The 17070-nt window shown below is 36.9% G+C and overlaps 2 protein-coding genes across 3 annotated transcripts in view; one reads left to right on the top strand and one right to left on the bottom strand.

The window, feature by feature from the left end:
- Window positions 1-480: 480 nt before the first annotated feature.
- On the top strand, window positions 481-11890 carry LOC306868328 (ras-related protein Rab-8B-like). 2 transcript variants are annotated; one of them, XR_013784093.1, is made up of 8 exons: window positions 542-713; window positions 4711-4771; window positions 6225-6285; window positions 6383-6460; window positions 6718-6807; window positions 7074-7190; window positions 9952-10176; window positions 10612-11879. XR_013784093.1 is itself a non-coding variant. In XM_079414432.1 (7 exons), the coding sequence occupies exons 1-7, from the start codon at window positions 590-592 to the stop codon at window positions 10042-10044; spliced, it is 624 nt and encodes a 207-aa protein (XP_079270558.1). In that variant the 5' UTR covers window positions 481-589; the 3' UTR covers window positions 10045-11890. The 2 variants fall into 2 exon arrangements, 1 of the variants encoding a protein (XP_079270558.1); XM_079414432.1 differs by having other exon boundaries at window positions 481-713; window positions 9952-11890.
- Window positions 11805-17070, bottom strand: part of LOC306868327 (transient receptor potential cation channel subfamily M member 1-like) — an 18885-nt gene continuing 13619 nt past the window's right edge. The window contains exons 18-26 of the mRNA XM_079414431.1: window positions 16874-17002; window positions 16316-16447; window positions 16014-16142; window positions 15628-15879; window positions 15329-15521; window positions 14596-14740; window positions 14228-14430; window positions 13976-14108; window positions 11805-13872 (exon numbers count right to left, since the gene is read on the bottom strand). Of these exons, the coding sequence (XP_079270557.1) occupies window positions 12396-13872; window positions 13976-14108; window positions 14228-14430; window positions 14596-14740; window positions 15329-15521; window positions 15628-15879; window positions 16014-16142; window positions 16316-16447; window positions 16874-17002 (2793 nt within the window). The 3' untranslated portion in view covers window positions 11805-12395. The remainder of the gene's footprint in view (window positions 13873-13975; window positions 14109-14227; window positions 14431-14595; window positions 14741-15328; window positions 15522-15627; window positions 15880-16013; window positions 16143-16315; window positions 16448-16873; window positions 17003-17070) is intronic.

Below are 17070 nucleotides of genomic sequence, written 5' to 3'. Positions count from 1 at the left end.
GTATTTATTATTATTGGCTCGTGAGTTATTTTGAGCGAAGCCTTGTTATGAAGTGTATTTGGAAATTGTAATTTCTAAATCTTAATGGTATTATTCATCTATCAGTCTGTCATTTAAGGTCTTTTAAGCCAGCACACAAATATATAACACAATTTAGAAATTAAATAATTAAATAAATAAAGGGTATGAGAAGATCAAATAAATAAAAGCCTTATTAAATAAAATAATAAATAAACAATTTTTAAAAAAGAGAAAAAAAAGAGAAAAAAAACACATTACTGGTGTGCATCTTGAGACAAAACACAGGCAATGATATATTCTTAGTGTTGCATATCAAATCTTTAAAGATGTTTTAACAGTCTAGATTAATTCTTTTAAAACCTTGCAGATGTGCAGCACTAATGGATCTAGAGGGGTTCCGTATCACTGTCCTCCTAGAAACCACTCTGACCAATCACACAGCAGGCATGCGCTGACGTCACACCACGAGGCTCCGCCCTCACTCGAGTCCCTCTATGGTTTTTGTGTCAATGCCATGAACAAGGGAAACTGAGCTCTGACATTCATAAAGGAAATACCGGCTTGGTAAATGGCGAAGACTTACGATTACCTTTTCAAGCTCTTGCTAATAGGAGACAGTGGAGTGGGAAAGACATGTCTGCTGTTCAGGTTCAGCGAGGACGCGTTTAACACCACCTTCATCTCCACAATCGGTCAGTTCACCGGTGATCTGGGTAGAAGGTACTGGACCGTGTCCCGTTATATGCAGGACAATAGTGGTCAGATACAGTAAAGCTGTAATAATTAATTTTCTCATGGCATTTGTATAGATAAAGTAGGTTTAAAAGCACCTGTGGTGTTTTTTAATCAATCGTGATTGTGTAAAACTAAATTAATCTCGATTAATTTAGAAATGCATAGGCCTTTGAGTACATACAACTGTTCAGCTTGCTTATGTAGACAAATATTTATTTAAAAATATTTTTAAAATGTTTGTATATAGGCCTATACATACACACACACACACACACACACATATATATATCTATATATATATGCACACATTTTGTTTAAATTTGCAAATTTGTATCTAAATTTGTATCTAAGTTTAAATATAAAGACTAGTATTAACTAGTAACATATATAGACAATTTATAGTAGCATATAGACAGATTATATCTATATTTGCCTATATATGCTGATAAAGGTAGGCTACTCTGGAAACAATGCTGTGGGCTCTGTGAAGGTGTTAGAGCCTTATTTTGCTGACCAGAGCTGTATCTACTTTTAACCTGTGAAACCCGCTCACTAATGGCCTTACAAGTTCATACAGGAACCTACACAAGGGAAACATAAACACTGTATTGAGTTTTATAGGCATTTTGTGTTCACACTGATGGACTCAAGTGTCCTCAAGATGGACTTTGTGTTCACACTGATGGACTCAATACATTGCTGATAGATGTTTTGTTATAGCATTTAGGTTTAAAACTGTTTTCCATATAATGAGGGTCATTATTCTTTGACGGTGAGAAAGAAGGAACGTGCTTCTTGATGATGCAGAAAACCTGCGATAAATTATATTGATACGTATGCAGGATGAAGAAGCTTGACAGCAACATTGCCTTTTTTATTGGCTTATTTTTCAAAAATACCTTCTGTATTTTTTTCTGTCACCATGAACAAACAAACAAACGGAAAAAAAAGTTATGTGAAAAAGACCTTTTTTTAATACATGCACTATTAAAAATTAAGGTTCCAAATGCCACAGTCATGCCATAAAAGTACCATTGTGGTTTTTTTACTGAACAGTTCTTAACCTTTTTTTCTTAGTGTGGAGAACATTTGAATCATCTAAAGAACCTTTTTCCAGTATAAAGAACCTTTTATGCTATGGAAAGGTTCCATGAATGTACCAGAAAGGTTCTTCATGGAACCATATGCTGATAAAGAACCTTTATTTTATGATTCATATGATTTAATATCTTAAACATCTTATAAAATTTAAAATATCAAGTACATTTATCTTGCTTTAAAGATTTTTAGACACAATACTGCATGGGAAAATTATTTAGCTGTGTGTGTGTGTGTGTGTGTGTGTCTGAATGTTGCACAGTTGTCTTTCGTTTGCCTGCACAGAGAGTTTAGTCATTTCCTTTGTCAGTTTTTCCATCTGATTAAAACGTCACCGCCCCCTATGCTTTTGTTTGTGATGCTGTCTTGCAATGGGGTCTCTGAGCCTTGACTTTCTTTCAGACTTTAGTTGTATTTGCTGTCCATTTATCTGTAACATTCCCTGGTGAAAACCAGCAATTCTGCTGAAAATGTTTGATGTTGGGGTGTTAGAAATCATCACAGTCAGTCTGCATAAACAACATTTTGGTGACAACGTCAGGACGGGGTGCTGGGGAAAGTACGGTTCCTTTGTGCGGGGTCATAGTAGACTTGACCGTGAACAGAGGGCTGTACTGTTTGAATCCCCATCATGCTCTCGTGATATTCACTCAGCCCATTTCAGCATTCTTCCGCCAATGCAGCTGAGCATTTGACTGGCATCTGCTTTCTTGTGCCAGGACGTCCATGACCCCAGTTGTGGCCACCCTACATACTTCCCCACACTTCTCTGAGCGTCCCACCTCCGCTTCCTGTGACTGTGTGTGTTTCTCTCAAGGTTGTGATATTGCTTAACCAAATTTCTTGATAAATTATGTTCCTCATCGTAGTTGTAGCTAAAAGCTTTGGCTAGATTCCTGAATGTAAATATGATAAACATTTGTATCATTAGCTATGTTGCATAAAAAAACGCTGGATGAAAATGCCAAGATGCGCATAAATTAAAAAAATGTGCATTAAAAAACTTATACGCTCAACTAAGTAGGATACATTTCTTATCCAGTAAGAAATTGTGATGGGAACACTTTTACCAAATAAATTCCTTAATGCGCATCAAAAAAGACTTTGTGATGGGACATCATACCTGTATCTCATGTTATGGATTTCATTGCCAAGCATCTGAAATTTTGTCATTCTAAAATGCTTGAGCAAAGTCTCTTCAAAGTGCTTCGTTATAATTAACGCCCAGAATTGCATTCCCAAACAGCAGGCTCTGAAAATAAGATAACATGACCCCGTTTCGTCTGCATGCTCTGAAGCTCGTAATTGATTTTATACAAACATTATTATATGCAGTGCCTTAAAACTTTATTTGTGATATTTAGCGAATCAGGTTAATCAGGAAGTTATGGTTTTATTCTCTTCAACTCACTGGATGGAAACAGTGCTTTATTTGCAAATGTTTTATGCAATATTCCAATTTTGCACACACGTTTAATTTGTGGATGGAAACATAGCTAGTGACTGAAACAACATTTTCTGAAGAAAATAACTAATATAATGCTTGATAAAGGGCTCTTTATGCTCTTCATTGTAGCTGTAGCTAAAAGAATCTACTGAATTAGTGAATGTAAATGTAATAACCATGTTTCATTGACCAAAACATCTCTTTTACGTTTTCTGAAGAAAATGTGTTTTTTGCTCAGTCAAAACTCACATCCACTAAAGTCAAAGTGAGTTCTGTGCTTCATATATCGCTATGCTAATGACGAGAGATAATAGGCGCTTTCACACCTTGTAGTTCAACTAGCCAGCATTGTTAGCTAACTATGGTGGCAAGTCCCATTGAACTCTATTGGTAACGACGTAACTTGTGACCATAGTTGCTTTTGGGAAACGCACCCAGCATGGTGGTTCCTAGAGAACCAATTTCCTCCTTGGGCCGTTTTCCTGGTTGCATTCGCACCGGCATCAGGATCTCTGAAGCAGCTGACAGTGATGTCTTTATTCACAGCATTTACAAACGTCAACAACCGGTTAATGGAGCTGTTTTTGTTGTGTGTCGTGGGTTTTGTGATAACAGAGATGGAATGACAATTTACGAGATTGAAAGAGCATGGAAATCTGACCCAATTTCCTGTGACAACTTGCATTGTTACATATCATCGAGTCTGAGAAAAGAACATAACGCTGCAGACAACTTGTAAACGCCATTATCGCTGTTTTCCATGTTCGTGGAGTAAATATTTTTACACGGCTTTTTAAAAATGCCAGGTAGCTGGTGTTTCATAAGCGTTAGGCCAATCGGTGGACCTTTTATTTGCCCGAAAAATTTAACTGAAATACATTGCTAATATGACCACACCTCCTTAAAAACAAGATTTGTTTAAATATAATAATATAATAATAATAATATTTAACAATTTATTTTTTGGACAAAATGACATGAGGTAACAAAATGTTAACACAATTTAGTGAGGTTTGTGCTTAAGACAAGAACCTTTTGTTTACCAGCCCAGATCTTCACATTTTGCATCATAAATAAGCTTTAAATCCTCCATCTTGATTCATTTATTGATTGGAAACCAATGATCTCTCAACACCATCAATAGGCTTGAGATGTCATATATACAAAGCAATCTAAAATGTTGAGTTTATTGTGGCGTGGCACACAGAGGCAACCTGGAATACAGAAAAACAAGCAATTTTCCACTAACCAGCAGGGCAAAAAATGGCAAGAGGAGCAATTTAACCCCAGGAACTGGAAACAACTCATTATATCTTCACCACTGCAGTGCAAGATTGATTGTACCATTGATTCCATGTGGTGCCAGTCATTGAAGATCTGACGATGTTTCTCTTTTTCTCTGTTGCCAGGAATTGATTTCAAAATCAGAACTATTGAGCTGAATGGGAAGAGAATCAAGCTGCAGATATGGTGAGCCGTTTGTTTGTCATGAATATGCAGCGCTAAGTCCTGTTTTATATATGTGCCGTTATATCATCATTTACACGTCATCTTCAGAGATATTTAAAGCCGTGTAAACTGTTGGTGTGTTATTCACATCTAAAAAAGACTTTCTGAATATAGAGAACAAAAGTTTGTGCACATAGGCAGAGTTTTGTTGCTTAAGGTATTGTGCTGCTTCTAAAAGTTGAAGAAAAGGTACCTCTAGCATAGTTGTAATTACACTTTTTAATAAAGCTGTGACTAACATTTAAAATATATTAGCTTTGTACTAGCTAAATGCACTATCAAATAATTCCAATATACAGTCAAGTACATTGTAATCAAGTACTTGACTGTAATAATAACAAATAATAATTAAATCCGTGATCGTAACTAAACGTACATTAAAGTGCACCTTCTAATTTGACTTTATTACAGAGTACACCTTTTAAAAGTGTGTTAAATTCACTTAAGTGACTTTTTATTTCAGTATACATTATACGTGTTTTTAAATATACTATAAGTGCACATTTAGTACAATTAAGTGCAGTCTTCCCCATCTAAATTACAACTACAACTTGCCTGTGATTAGTAAAAGCAAGTAGCTAATCACGAGCTAGCTATATGCTAATTAATTTCTGTACTTCATTCAGAGCACTCCAAGGAGGGTTTTGGCCTCCTACAATGCTGATATATCTCGTAAACAACAGATACCTGGTTAAAACATCCATTTTCAAAATCTTTTAAGTAATATGTCAAATAGATGATAGGTTAATATATAACTATAAATGGTCAAATAAGTAATTTCTCATTCTGATTTCCATTTAGCTTGCAAGTTAAACAGTTAGCAGGCAAACTTTGTGTTCCTCTCGTCAATTAAACTGCTAGCTTAGCATACCAGTAACCTGCTATCACAGCATTTCACAAGCCCATTATCCTGCCAGTTTAGCATACAACTATAGTCATGTAGTCAAATTCAGAAAATTAGCCACTAGCCAAAGCTTAGCATACTTTAACTGCTTAGTCTGATAGCCTACATATACGTAAGTTACTAGACTACACTGACTAACCTGCTAATATAGCATATGGCTAGCCCACTGCTAACTTGTAATAGCCTGATCGTTCTGTGAAGATTGAGTAAGAAGGATATCACATTACACATTGTGGCTGGTCTTCCTGTTAACAGTCATAATGCTCACGCACCCTGTCCAGTTAGGTGACTAATGAAGTATGAGACGTGTAGATAATAGTGTCACGGACAGGCTGTGCATCCGTACCTCTCCCTCTATCTACAGGATGTTTATATTAAAACCTGGCAAAGAGCAGGGTGGGATTCACTGTTAATGAATGTGAAGTGTTGAGGCCGAGCAGGGTGACAAAGGAAGGAAGGAAGGAACGAGGATGCATAGTATTTGCGTGTGACTGTCTGATTGTTTTACAGGGACACAGCAGGACAGGAAAGATTTAGGACGATCACCACGGCGTACTACAGAGGCGCTATGGTAAAACACTACTGGCTACTACTCGTGTATACAGTATATGTGAAAGTGTGGATCACTGAAGGTGGATATTTCATATTTCTGCTTGCTTTGTTTTCAGGGCATTATGTTGGTATATGACATCACCAGTGAGAAGTCATTTGAGAACATTAAAAACTGGATACGCAATATTGAGGAGGTAACACTGAAGAGAAATGTGTTCACATATTGATTTGTGTATTGTTATAATTTAGATTATAAAACAGATTCGGTCCTGGTTTCTGATTGGTTAATACACTGCTGTACAATCATATTAGGGGCCATTGTATAATAGGCTTGTTACCCACTCTGTAAAGTTATATCAAATATTATTTGTGGATTTAATACATTTGTTAGAGGATTTGATTTCTTTTGACTGTAACTTGAAGTGCTGAACTTCTCAATTACTCATTTCAGCATGCATCATCTGATGTAGAGAAGATGATCCTTGGAAACAAATGTGACATGAACGACAGGAGACAGGTGTCCAAAGAGAGAGGAGAGAAAGTGAGGCCTCTCACGTCTTACAAACCTATAGTTTTCCATACAAATAATAACAAATTTAAAAAGAATAATATAAAATAATTCTAATAATATTTAAAATAAGGAGAACAAATAAAATTCATAAATGTCATTCTTGTATTACGATTGATACTGGATCGAATTTTAATGATATATTTAGTTTTTTTTAATTCAATGTTTTATCTAGTAGGTTTTTTTTTGTTTGGTTTTTTGTTTATAACCGTGTTGTAATTTTTTTACTTTTTGTCCAGTTGGCAATTGATTACGGGATCAAGTTTTTGGAAACAAGTGCAAAAACCAGCCTAAATGTCGAAGAGGCCTTTTTCACCCTTGCCAGAGACATTATGGCTCGACTTAGCAGAAAAATGGTGAGTGTTTTTTGAAGTTTTTTTGTAAAACTGGCAAAAAAAAAGAAAAAACAGTATTTAACTATATATAATTTATCATAATTTGTGTTAAAATGATTTGTACAGATGATTAAGAAAAAAAAAATATGTGTCATGAATCATTATTACAATAAATCACGTTTTAGAATGATCACTACTGTGGGTAAAAAAACAAAACGAAAAAAAAACAGACATTATTTTATAACTGCTTTTAGTTTAGAATTGCACTTAGTTTGATTACTATGGATGCCGATTTCTGCTGCTAAATAAAAAATCTAAAAAGGTAACTGTGATTTTTATCTGACAATTCTGACTTTTTTTCCCTCAGAATTGCAAGTTTATATCTCAGTTCTTACATTATGTCTAAAGAAAAAGTCACAATAGTAAGATATAAACCTGCAATTCTAAGAAAAAAGTATTACATCTCACAGTTTATATCTCACAATTCTGACTTTATAATTCGTAATTGCGAGTTAATATCACAATTCTGAGAAAAATCAGAATTGCGATTTTATATCTTAGAATTGACATAATTTCTCGCAATTTTGACTTTATTACTTGCAATTGTGAGTTTATATCACACAATTCTGATAAAAAATATCTGAATTTCCAGTTTATATCCCGTAATTCTGACTTTATAACTTGTAATTGCTAGTTTATATCTAACAATTCTGACTTTATTACTCACAACTGCGAGTTTATATAATTGAAAAAAAAAAGTTTAACAAAGCAGTTCTGACTTTATAGCTCGAAATTTTGAGTTACAGACATAAACTCTGTATTGTCTCAACTCAACATATTGAGTTGAGACATAAACTCGCAATTCTGAGAAAACACCAGTCTTTTTCCCTCAGAACTGGACTTTATAGCTCGCAATTGTGAGATAAAAGGTCAAAATTGTGAGTTTGTATCTTATAATTCTGACTTAATTTCTTGCAATTCTGATTTTATTACTCACATTCGCTATTTGATATATATATATATATATATATATATATATATATATATATATATATATATATATATATATATATATATATATAGTGCCCTCCAAAAGTATTGGAACAGTAAAGACAAAATTGCTCTGTTGGCTGTGGAGTCAAGACATTTACAAATATGATTAAAAGATGAATATGAGACAAATCTACAGAATGTCACATTTTATTATTGGGTGATTCAACAGATTTTTTACCAGCTAAGAAGTTCAGCACTTTTAGAGTTTCATCCCTCTATCTGATGTGAGCATAAGTATTGGGACAGTTGCCTCACAGGTCTTTCTAAGTGATCAGCTGTGTCCTGTTGCATTAATTCTTCAGATATTAAAAGCAGGGAATGTGTCGTATCAGTTATATCCATTACTTCTGCATTCTGAATCTTGCATTCGATGATGACACACACAAACCAGGATGAAGATGAGGGAGCTGACTTTGAGAGAAAAGCAAGCAATATGGATGCTAAAAGAAAAGAGGAAGTCAATTAGAGTTACAGCAAAAACAAAGGGCATGGAGAAATCAAGAGTTTGGAAACCACCAGCGACACCAGCAACCAACAACTACCTGATCAGCTGAGAAAACAACAATAGTTGATGGCAGACAAATCATAACAGCTGTGAAAATGAACCATAAAAGATTCCACTTCCAGAAAGCTGGGGTGACGCTCTGACAATCTACTGTCCTCAGGAGACTTTGGCACAGAATTACAGATGCTACACAGCAAGATGCAAACCTCTGACCAGCACCAAAAATAGAAAGGTAAGATTAGAGTTTGCAAAAAAGCACAAAGCCAGAATAGTTTTGGAACTGTGTTTATGGACCGATGAGACAAAGATGAACCTTTATCTAAGTGATGGGAAAGCAAAAATGTGGAGAAATAAAGGGAACTGCAAATGATCCCAAGCATACAGCCTCATCTGTAAAGCATGGTGGAGGTGGTGTCATGGCATGGGCATGTATGGCTGCCTCTGGAACAGGCCCTCTCAACTTTACTGATGACTTAAATGTATGATGACAGTAGCAGAATGAATTTGGAAGCGTACAAAACCATCTTGCCTACCAATATTCAAGAAAATGCCACCAGATTCATTGGGAAGTGCTTCATATTGCATCAGAACAATGACCCAAAACACCCTGCCAGTTCAGTCAAGGAATTTATAAGGGCAAAGAAATGGAAAGTCTTAGATTGCCCAAGTCAATCTCCAGATTTAAATCCAAATGAACATGAATTTCACCAGCTGAAGAGGAGAGTAAAGGCAGAAACTCCCCAAAACAAGCAACAATTGGGATTGCCTGCATTAAAGGCTGGGAAAAGTATTTGAAAGGATGAGACCAAGAGTCTGGTGATGTCTATGGGTCACAGACTCACTGCTGTGATTGTGCGCAAGGGATCTGCAAATAAATAATAGCTTTTAATCTTTTATATCTGCCTTATGTTCAACTGTCCCAATACTTATGCTCACATCAATGAGTGAGATGAACTCTAAAAGCGCTGTTCTTTTTATTTGGTAAAACGTGTTGAAACGGCTAATAATAAAATGTGACATTCTGTAGTTTTGTCTCATATCCATCTTTTAATCATATTTGTAAATGTCTTGACTCCACAGCCAACAGAGCAATTTTGTCTTTACTGTTCCAATACTTTTGAAGGGCACTGTATATATAAAATATGTAAAAAAAAATAATAATATATATATTAAAATATGTTTAACAGAGCAAAATTAAAATGTTTCTATCTTTCTATTGACTAGAATGATGGTGGTCAAGCAGATAGCGGAGGGCCGGTGAAGATTTCAGAGAAGCGCTCTAAAAAGCACAGCATCTTTAAGTGTGCTCTGCTGTAACGCTTTTACAGCGAGTCTATACAGTATGTTCACTCGCTGTGTGTCTGCGGCAGCCAGAAATGCTCTGCTGGTATAACATATCACACAAGCCCCTGCAAAGAGCTGGACTATCAGGCTCAAGAACAGATGAAGGTTCGTCTTTCCAAGCCCTTAAAGTCCAGATGGAACAGAGGAATGATGCAGCTTTGAGAGATTTAGTCAGTTCACTCGGTGGTAGAGTCACAATGGGAAACGTTTCCTTTGTTGTGTGGTGATAATCGTGATGATTGTGTCAAAAGTTAATGGATCAAATACAATTTTTTTTTTTTGATATGTTATTGTAAAATATTCTATATGGACACAGCACATGCTGTCTTAAAACATTTGCTGCTGAAGGCTTAGATGTATCATGTACAGTATTTCCGAATTAGTCAGTGAGTCTGTCTTGATGTAATATGTTCCTGGGTGTCTTTTATACAGTATATACACTGTGTTCTTGCACTGGGTCAAAAAAATTAATAGAGAAAATATGTGAAAGGCAATTTTTGGGACGCTAGTGAGTTAAAAGCACTTTATATGTGTTTGCAGTGAACTCTCCTCACAGGCACGTCCATGTAAAGCACAGACGGACATCAATCCATCTGCAGGAAGGTTACAAAGATAGAACATGATGGCTGTAGAGCAAAATGAGTGAAGGAACATCTTCAGGTCAGGTATCAAAGGGAACACGTCTTACTTGGCAAAATCACAGTCACCTATAGTGTGTGTCTGACACAGATAAACCTGAGAAATTGTGCCTGTGTTGTACTGTAGATCCTTAGCTTTAGGATGATAAAATATAGGGTTTATATTCGAATTCAGCCTAGCACTGATTTGTGAAAAATTTGTCACATTTTTTGAATATGAAAATGATCATTAACTATTTAATTAGCATTTAAATTAATGTTTTAATTTGAAAACAGGCTGCTTGGTCATGTGAACTGAAGTATAGAGACTAGGATCTTTGTGTCAATGCTACAGTATGTTTTCTATTTTGCTAAACGGGAAAACCACTAATGCATGTTTATGAAAATTCATTAACGAAAACTGAGCTTTTAAAAAAACAATTCCAGCTTGATATTTCTCATTTTAGATCTTTTTCATTTTTATGAACAATAACATCCAGTACATAAGGTTATATATTCAATGTACAAACAATCTTTATTTACCGTTTACATATATCTCACCATAGGCTCTTAAAAGAAACATACAGTTGCCAAAAAATTGTATTATTCGTTGTTGTTGTTGTTTTTTTTTTTTGGCTTGTACTGTGATTATGTGTAGTTGTTTTAGTCAAGGAATGCAACTGGTTAAATCAGCACTCTTGCTTTCAAACGTGTGAGGCATTTTGTTCTCCTGTTCAAAGATAGTTGTGTCAGAAGAAGTAGTACAGATTACAGCAATAAAACATCCCCATTGGGGAATCCTCTCTTCCCGACTATGTGCTGATATTGGTGACCTTAATGCCTTGGAACTGGATCCATTAATCTGAGTTTGAATCTTCGAAAGAAATTTTTGGTGATCGTCATTTCACTTTGACAAATGTAGCATATATCATGACCACTGATATTCAGATGGGACCATTGTTATGCATGTATTTTCTTTAATATTTGTGAATGTATGACCAAATTTTTAAGATATGACGTGTTAATTGACTCTTATGCGACCTGTTTCCTGAAAAGCTACAGTATGCTTATTTAAATGTTGAAATCTTAACAAAGAAAATGTGAACAAGAATTTGAAGTGTGGTTTTATTAATTATAGACTTTTATACTACATATAACCGAAGTAAATTCTGTATAAACCTGTCTTCAGCTTATTTTTTCTCATCTAAAGTTGTCTTCATTTTTCGAGCAGTTCATCATCCACAACAGGAGATGGTGCTATTACACAGTCTTATTCCCACAACAAACAGAATGCAACACTCATACAACATGCTAACTCCAAACATTTTGCATTGAGGTAGACTCATTTTGTTTTCTGACTAGTTCAGTTTGCATAGCCTTACTTTGTAGCACATAAATTGTCATAATACTGTCATTTTACTAGTCAAAATCATCTAAACCATAATACATAAATTACATAATGAAGATCAGAGCAGTGAGCAGGGATACATACTGTACCTTAAATACATATAATGATGGAAATACTTTAAGTGCAAGCACACAAATAATGGATAGTTGATAGTATGGCTTCAGAGATTTGCTACTCCGTTAACTTGATCATGACACCTGAGTGCATACTGTTAATGTAAGTATATAGTGTTATAGGTGGATATACAGAATTTAATATGTGTGTGATTCTTGTCTGTTGAATTTCTGTTCTTATTGGACTCACTCTGGGGTGTCTGGTTGCAGTTCGTTTGATGGTGCATCGTCTATTGTCTTCTGTGCTGGTTTACCTGGATCATCAGGAGAGTCCCCAAATGTTCCAGCAAGGTCTCTTTCAGATCCGTGGGCTCTTTTCAAGCTGTTTCCTAAGGACTTGCAAGGTTTTGTGGAGAAGCTTTTAGATCTTCCAGGGAGGAACATTGTGTCTTCTGGCAGAAGCAGATGGCTACCATCAGCTTGGGCTTCAGAATCAAAGGGACCTTCACATGTTGGCATCTCTGTTTGCTCTCCGTCTTGCTTCTCTGAAATTTCCTCCTTTACAAGACCTCCTTCAGGATCATCTGGTTGCTTTGTCTTTTCCTGCTCACTATCTTTCAGGCATTTGTCCACATTGTCACTCCCTTCTTCCTGATATACATCAAGCGATGCCTGTCTTCCAGTCGTCCCCACTGAGTGTAGCTCTTCATCCTTTCTTATCCCATCTTCAATAATTGACTGACGTCGTTCATGATTCACTGATCCACCTGAACTGTCCATTGTCTTCTCCCCGTCTTGCATTACCATCTCATCTATACTGTGTCTAGAAGAAACTCTCAGCATTTGTTGCTCAGGCTGGTCAGAATGTTGCTCTACCTTGAAACTGTTGCTAAACTGGTCAATCTGCTCTACCAAGGGTCTTACCATGGACACCTTTGGCATCTGACCAAAAAGACTAGGGTGTACCTTATACTCATAGCCAGCACTCCAACGTCTTGTACCTGGAGACTCACCAATTTTTTCTCCTTCTTGATTTGGTTCCCTTCCACTTGCTTGATCAAATGAGATTGTGCTCCAACACCTTCGTACAGTGGACGGGGATGTGCTTTGTATTTCTCCGGGATAGTATTTAAAAGCTTTCACCTTTTCTAGAGGGTAGGAGGTAGTCGCCTGCAGTTTTGCTCTCTCCATCATCAAGGCTTCTTTCAGTGTGGCTCTATCTGAAGAAGTCTGGTTGTCAGGAACTGTAGATTTTGGTGATTCTGGCTTTGTCCCTTCAACCTCAACACCCTCACAAGGGAAGATTCGGATGTCCACACACGAGCCAAGGCGTCTTTTTACCCCTGGAATATCCACCTCTAGATTCTGGCCATATTCCTTTGTGTTGAGGTTTGTAGTGCTTATTGTTTTACTCAGTTCTGCCTCTTTCTCCTCAGGTGGACGGTCATCAACACCCAGGTAATAGCGGTACAGGCTGTACCCATCAGCACTGTTGATGCTACTGTGACGTTGGAGAGAGGAGGGGTCGCAAATAGAGGAGGCCGATGAGCGTGTCCGGGTGAGTTCAGAATGGTCGATTCCCACCAGTCTTTCCAAGGCATTCACCATTCGGCCATTAATATCTTCCAGCTGGGACAAACGAAGGTCCACTGTCTGAAGGGAGGCCTTCATTGTGTTCTCCCTCTCATTCACCTCCTCAAGGCGCATGGACATGTTCTCCACCCTGAACATGAACAAGAAGATTATGTAAATTTGATGATTGAATAGATAAGAAGTTTGCATACTGGAATTTAAGAGATTTACCTGTATTTCTGTACTTAAATTACCTTTCATTTGTAACCCTGATACGCTCATCATTTGAGGACTGTTGCTCATCTTCTTTCTCCCTGAAATATTCCTCCACACATTGCTCCTCAAACTCATACAGCATCTTCAGCTCATCCGGGGTAAGAATAAGCTCTTTATGAGGAAAAGACATAGAATACAAGCAAATATTTATCTCATGGTTGTTTATTACTCGCTTGAACACCTGCATCTTAATAATTTATAATTTGGTCTAATTATTTTATGAAACTCACTTAATCCTTTATCCTTTTCATCCAGTTCTCCCTCCTTTTTCTTGCTACAGCGACAGCAGAGTTTGCGAAATAGGATGTAGAGGTGGCTAAAGATAATCATTGGTGGAGGCAGCACAGGCCTGTCATGGAAGGTCATGATGAGCTGATATCTCTGAAACTTCCACACCTGGTTCGAAATGGACTTGACCTCAAAGAACGTGTTGCTTTAATGACAGAAAATACATAGCAGTGAATCAACACCACTGAACTGTTACTAGATATACACCAATGAAGACATTTTTGTAAAGACCAACAGCCAAAAATTGTTTGGCTTTTACATGCTACAAGTGAAACAGGTCATCAAAACTATGAAATGGTAGCATTCTTACTTGAACACAGCAATGAGCAAATTCACAAGCAGGATGTTGGCCACTAACAAATAACAGGCCATGATGGCCGGTGTCAGCCAGGCTCCAGGGATGCAGGGTGGAAGCTTTTTCCCATCCTCATCATATAAGTTTTCTCCACAGGGGGCTGTTTAAAAAAGCTTTCTTGTTATATTATAGCACCAACAATCAATCTGTTCACCATTCACAACAATTCCAATGCCGTTATACCATTAGTATGGTTATTTTTCATGAAAACAGTGTTTATCATTGTCAAATAGTTTTGCTTACGGTTTATTTCCATTGCGTAAACTTGAGCACATTCCAGAAGAGCAGAATAGACACGAACAGTCAATTAGTGCAAGTGGAAACCAGAAACAAGAACAAAGTATGCAACAAGAATGAATCAAATCCAACATCTTAATCAACAGACAGGCAGGATAATCAACTAGAAACTGCTGTGATGTGTACGGCAGCATAATAGCAAACAGCCTGAAATACTGAAATAACCACAATTTGACAACAAATGTTATATCTCCAAGTTTGAAAGTTACAAGACTGAATTCTCAAAAGGTTCCTAACACAACAAGAAAGGCACTAGGCAAGATGTTATAGGGGAAGCAGCAACAAACAGCAGGATCACAAAGGTGATGGAGATATTAGTGAGGTGTTAGGAAGGTGGATCAGACTGTTAAAGGTCATCAATCTACCCTGGAGGCAGGAAATAAAATCTTACTATAAATTCTAGTCTTACGGTCTATCGAATCTGCAAACACCTCTCCATAGATCATCCAATAAGGCATGTAGAAGATGTTGCGAGCCAAGCGCCATGTGGGTTCCTCGTCTGGGTGGAGGATAGCCTGCCGTGCCACACCGAAACTCATCAGGACCACCAACATGATCACCACAAAGTACAGCATGTCAATCATCTGCAAGACAGGTGGCAGCTTATTGAAGTCAAAAAGTCCATATAGTTGACAATCAAGTGTACAAGGTCTAAAAGTATAACAGATTTAATAAAATGAATTGCATTACCATTTTCCCAATCATCATGACGTAGGGTCCTAGGTACTTGTTGACTCCAAATATGTCCAGTACGCGGATATACCAGAAGATAATGTCCACACAGTAGATCACACGGCCGTAGCCCATGTAAGGTTCACTTTGCAGCCTAAGTAGTAGCCCAAGCAAGAAGGTCGATATGGCTGCCAGGTCTGTGATGTTCCAGTACTCTTCCAACCATACGTTTATCTTTTGCCTGAGCTTGCCTGGTTCTGACATCAAAATCTGGAGGACATAGTACCAGATATAGGCTACAAGTGGATTCTTTGTTATTGGGTTTGGGTTGATTGCACTGTTTTTGCATCTATTTCTAGAGATGTGGCTGCAGTGGTGTTTTAAGGAGAGATTTGTATCTTTACCTGTCTGACTTTCTCCAACCCCAAAGTGATGATGTATGAAATGACGATCCACTCTTGTAAGCATGGCCAACGCTCCATCTTCACCAGTACTATATAATTGTACAGCATGAGATAGCCAAGGTAGGAAATCTGTCCAATGCAAACCGATTTTGGATTATTGTTTTAATAATATTATATTAAAATAAAATATTCTATAATATATTCTACTCAATCCTTTCAGAGTATTTCCCTGCCTATGGCCCAAGATGCTGCCATAGACAAACAGTTTGGAAAATGGATGGACGGATTAATTTTTTACTCACAGTATTGAACCAAAATTTGGTGAAAGGGGCATTGTAGAACTCATAGATCTTCGTTCCAATAGGAATCCGTCTCATTTTCTTATGACCTTCCTCCTCATCTCCTTTCTTAGAGGCTGTATCTGCATTGGCATCCTAGATGTACATGAGGTGGTTATACAACAGGCAGAATTCATAGAAACAACATCCTCTCTAAAATCTAAATCACCCAAAAATCCTGGATTTGTTTTAACCAGACCAAACATAAGATTAAGAAGCCGTTTGATGCAACATTAACCTCTGCGCTAGAGTTCCCGTACTGTTTTTCCCCACAGGACTAACCATAAATACTGAGTTTTTATAGACTGTAAAATTATAGAGTATCTGCAAACTACATATGCTTTCTATTATTTAATCCTTCCACTTTCTAGCTACATCATGTGTGGATGTGTCACGCAAGACCTGTGTTTACTGATGGATTAAGCTCATATTATGCCAGGTCAAGAGCTTTCAGTTATGTACGCTACACTGATCTAATAAAGGAGTGGTTTGTTTAAATAGAAGGAGTGGTGCAGTTTTTACCCTGCCTGACTTATCCTCATCCTTGGTCTTCCTGTCCTCACTATTTGCAGTGACTTGATGAGACACGTCATCACCCAGACGGAAATCCAACAGCAGGATAAAAGGTGGGAAAATGAGGCTGAGTATAACCTGGAGTTTGCAGTAACAGAAGAAAAAGGCAAATCGCAATTAAGAAACAACTTACAACAAATTATCTA

This window comes from Barbus barbus, assembly GCF_936440315.1.
Source record: "Barbus barbus genome assembly, chromosome: 50".
NCBI lineage: Eukaryota > Metazoa > Chordata > Actinopteri > Cypriniformes > Cyprinidae > Barbus > Barbus barbus.
This window is presented reverse-complemented; position numbering and strand designations above follow the sequence as displayed.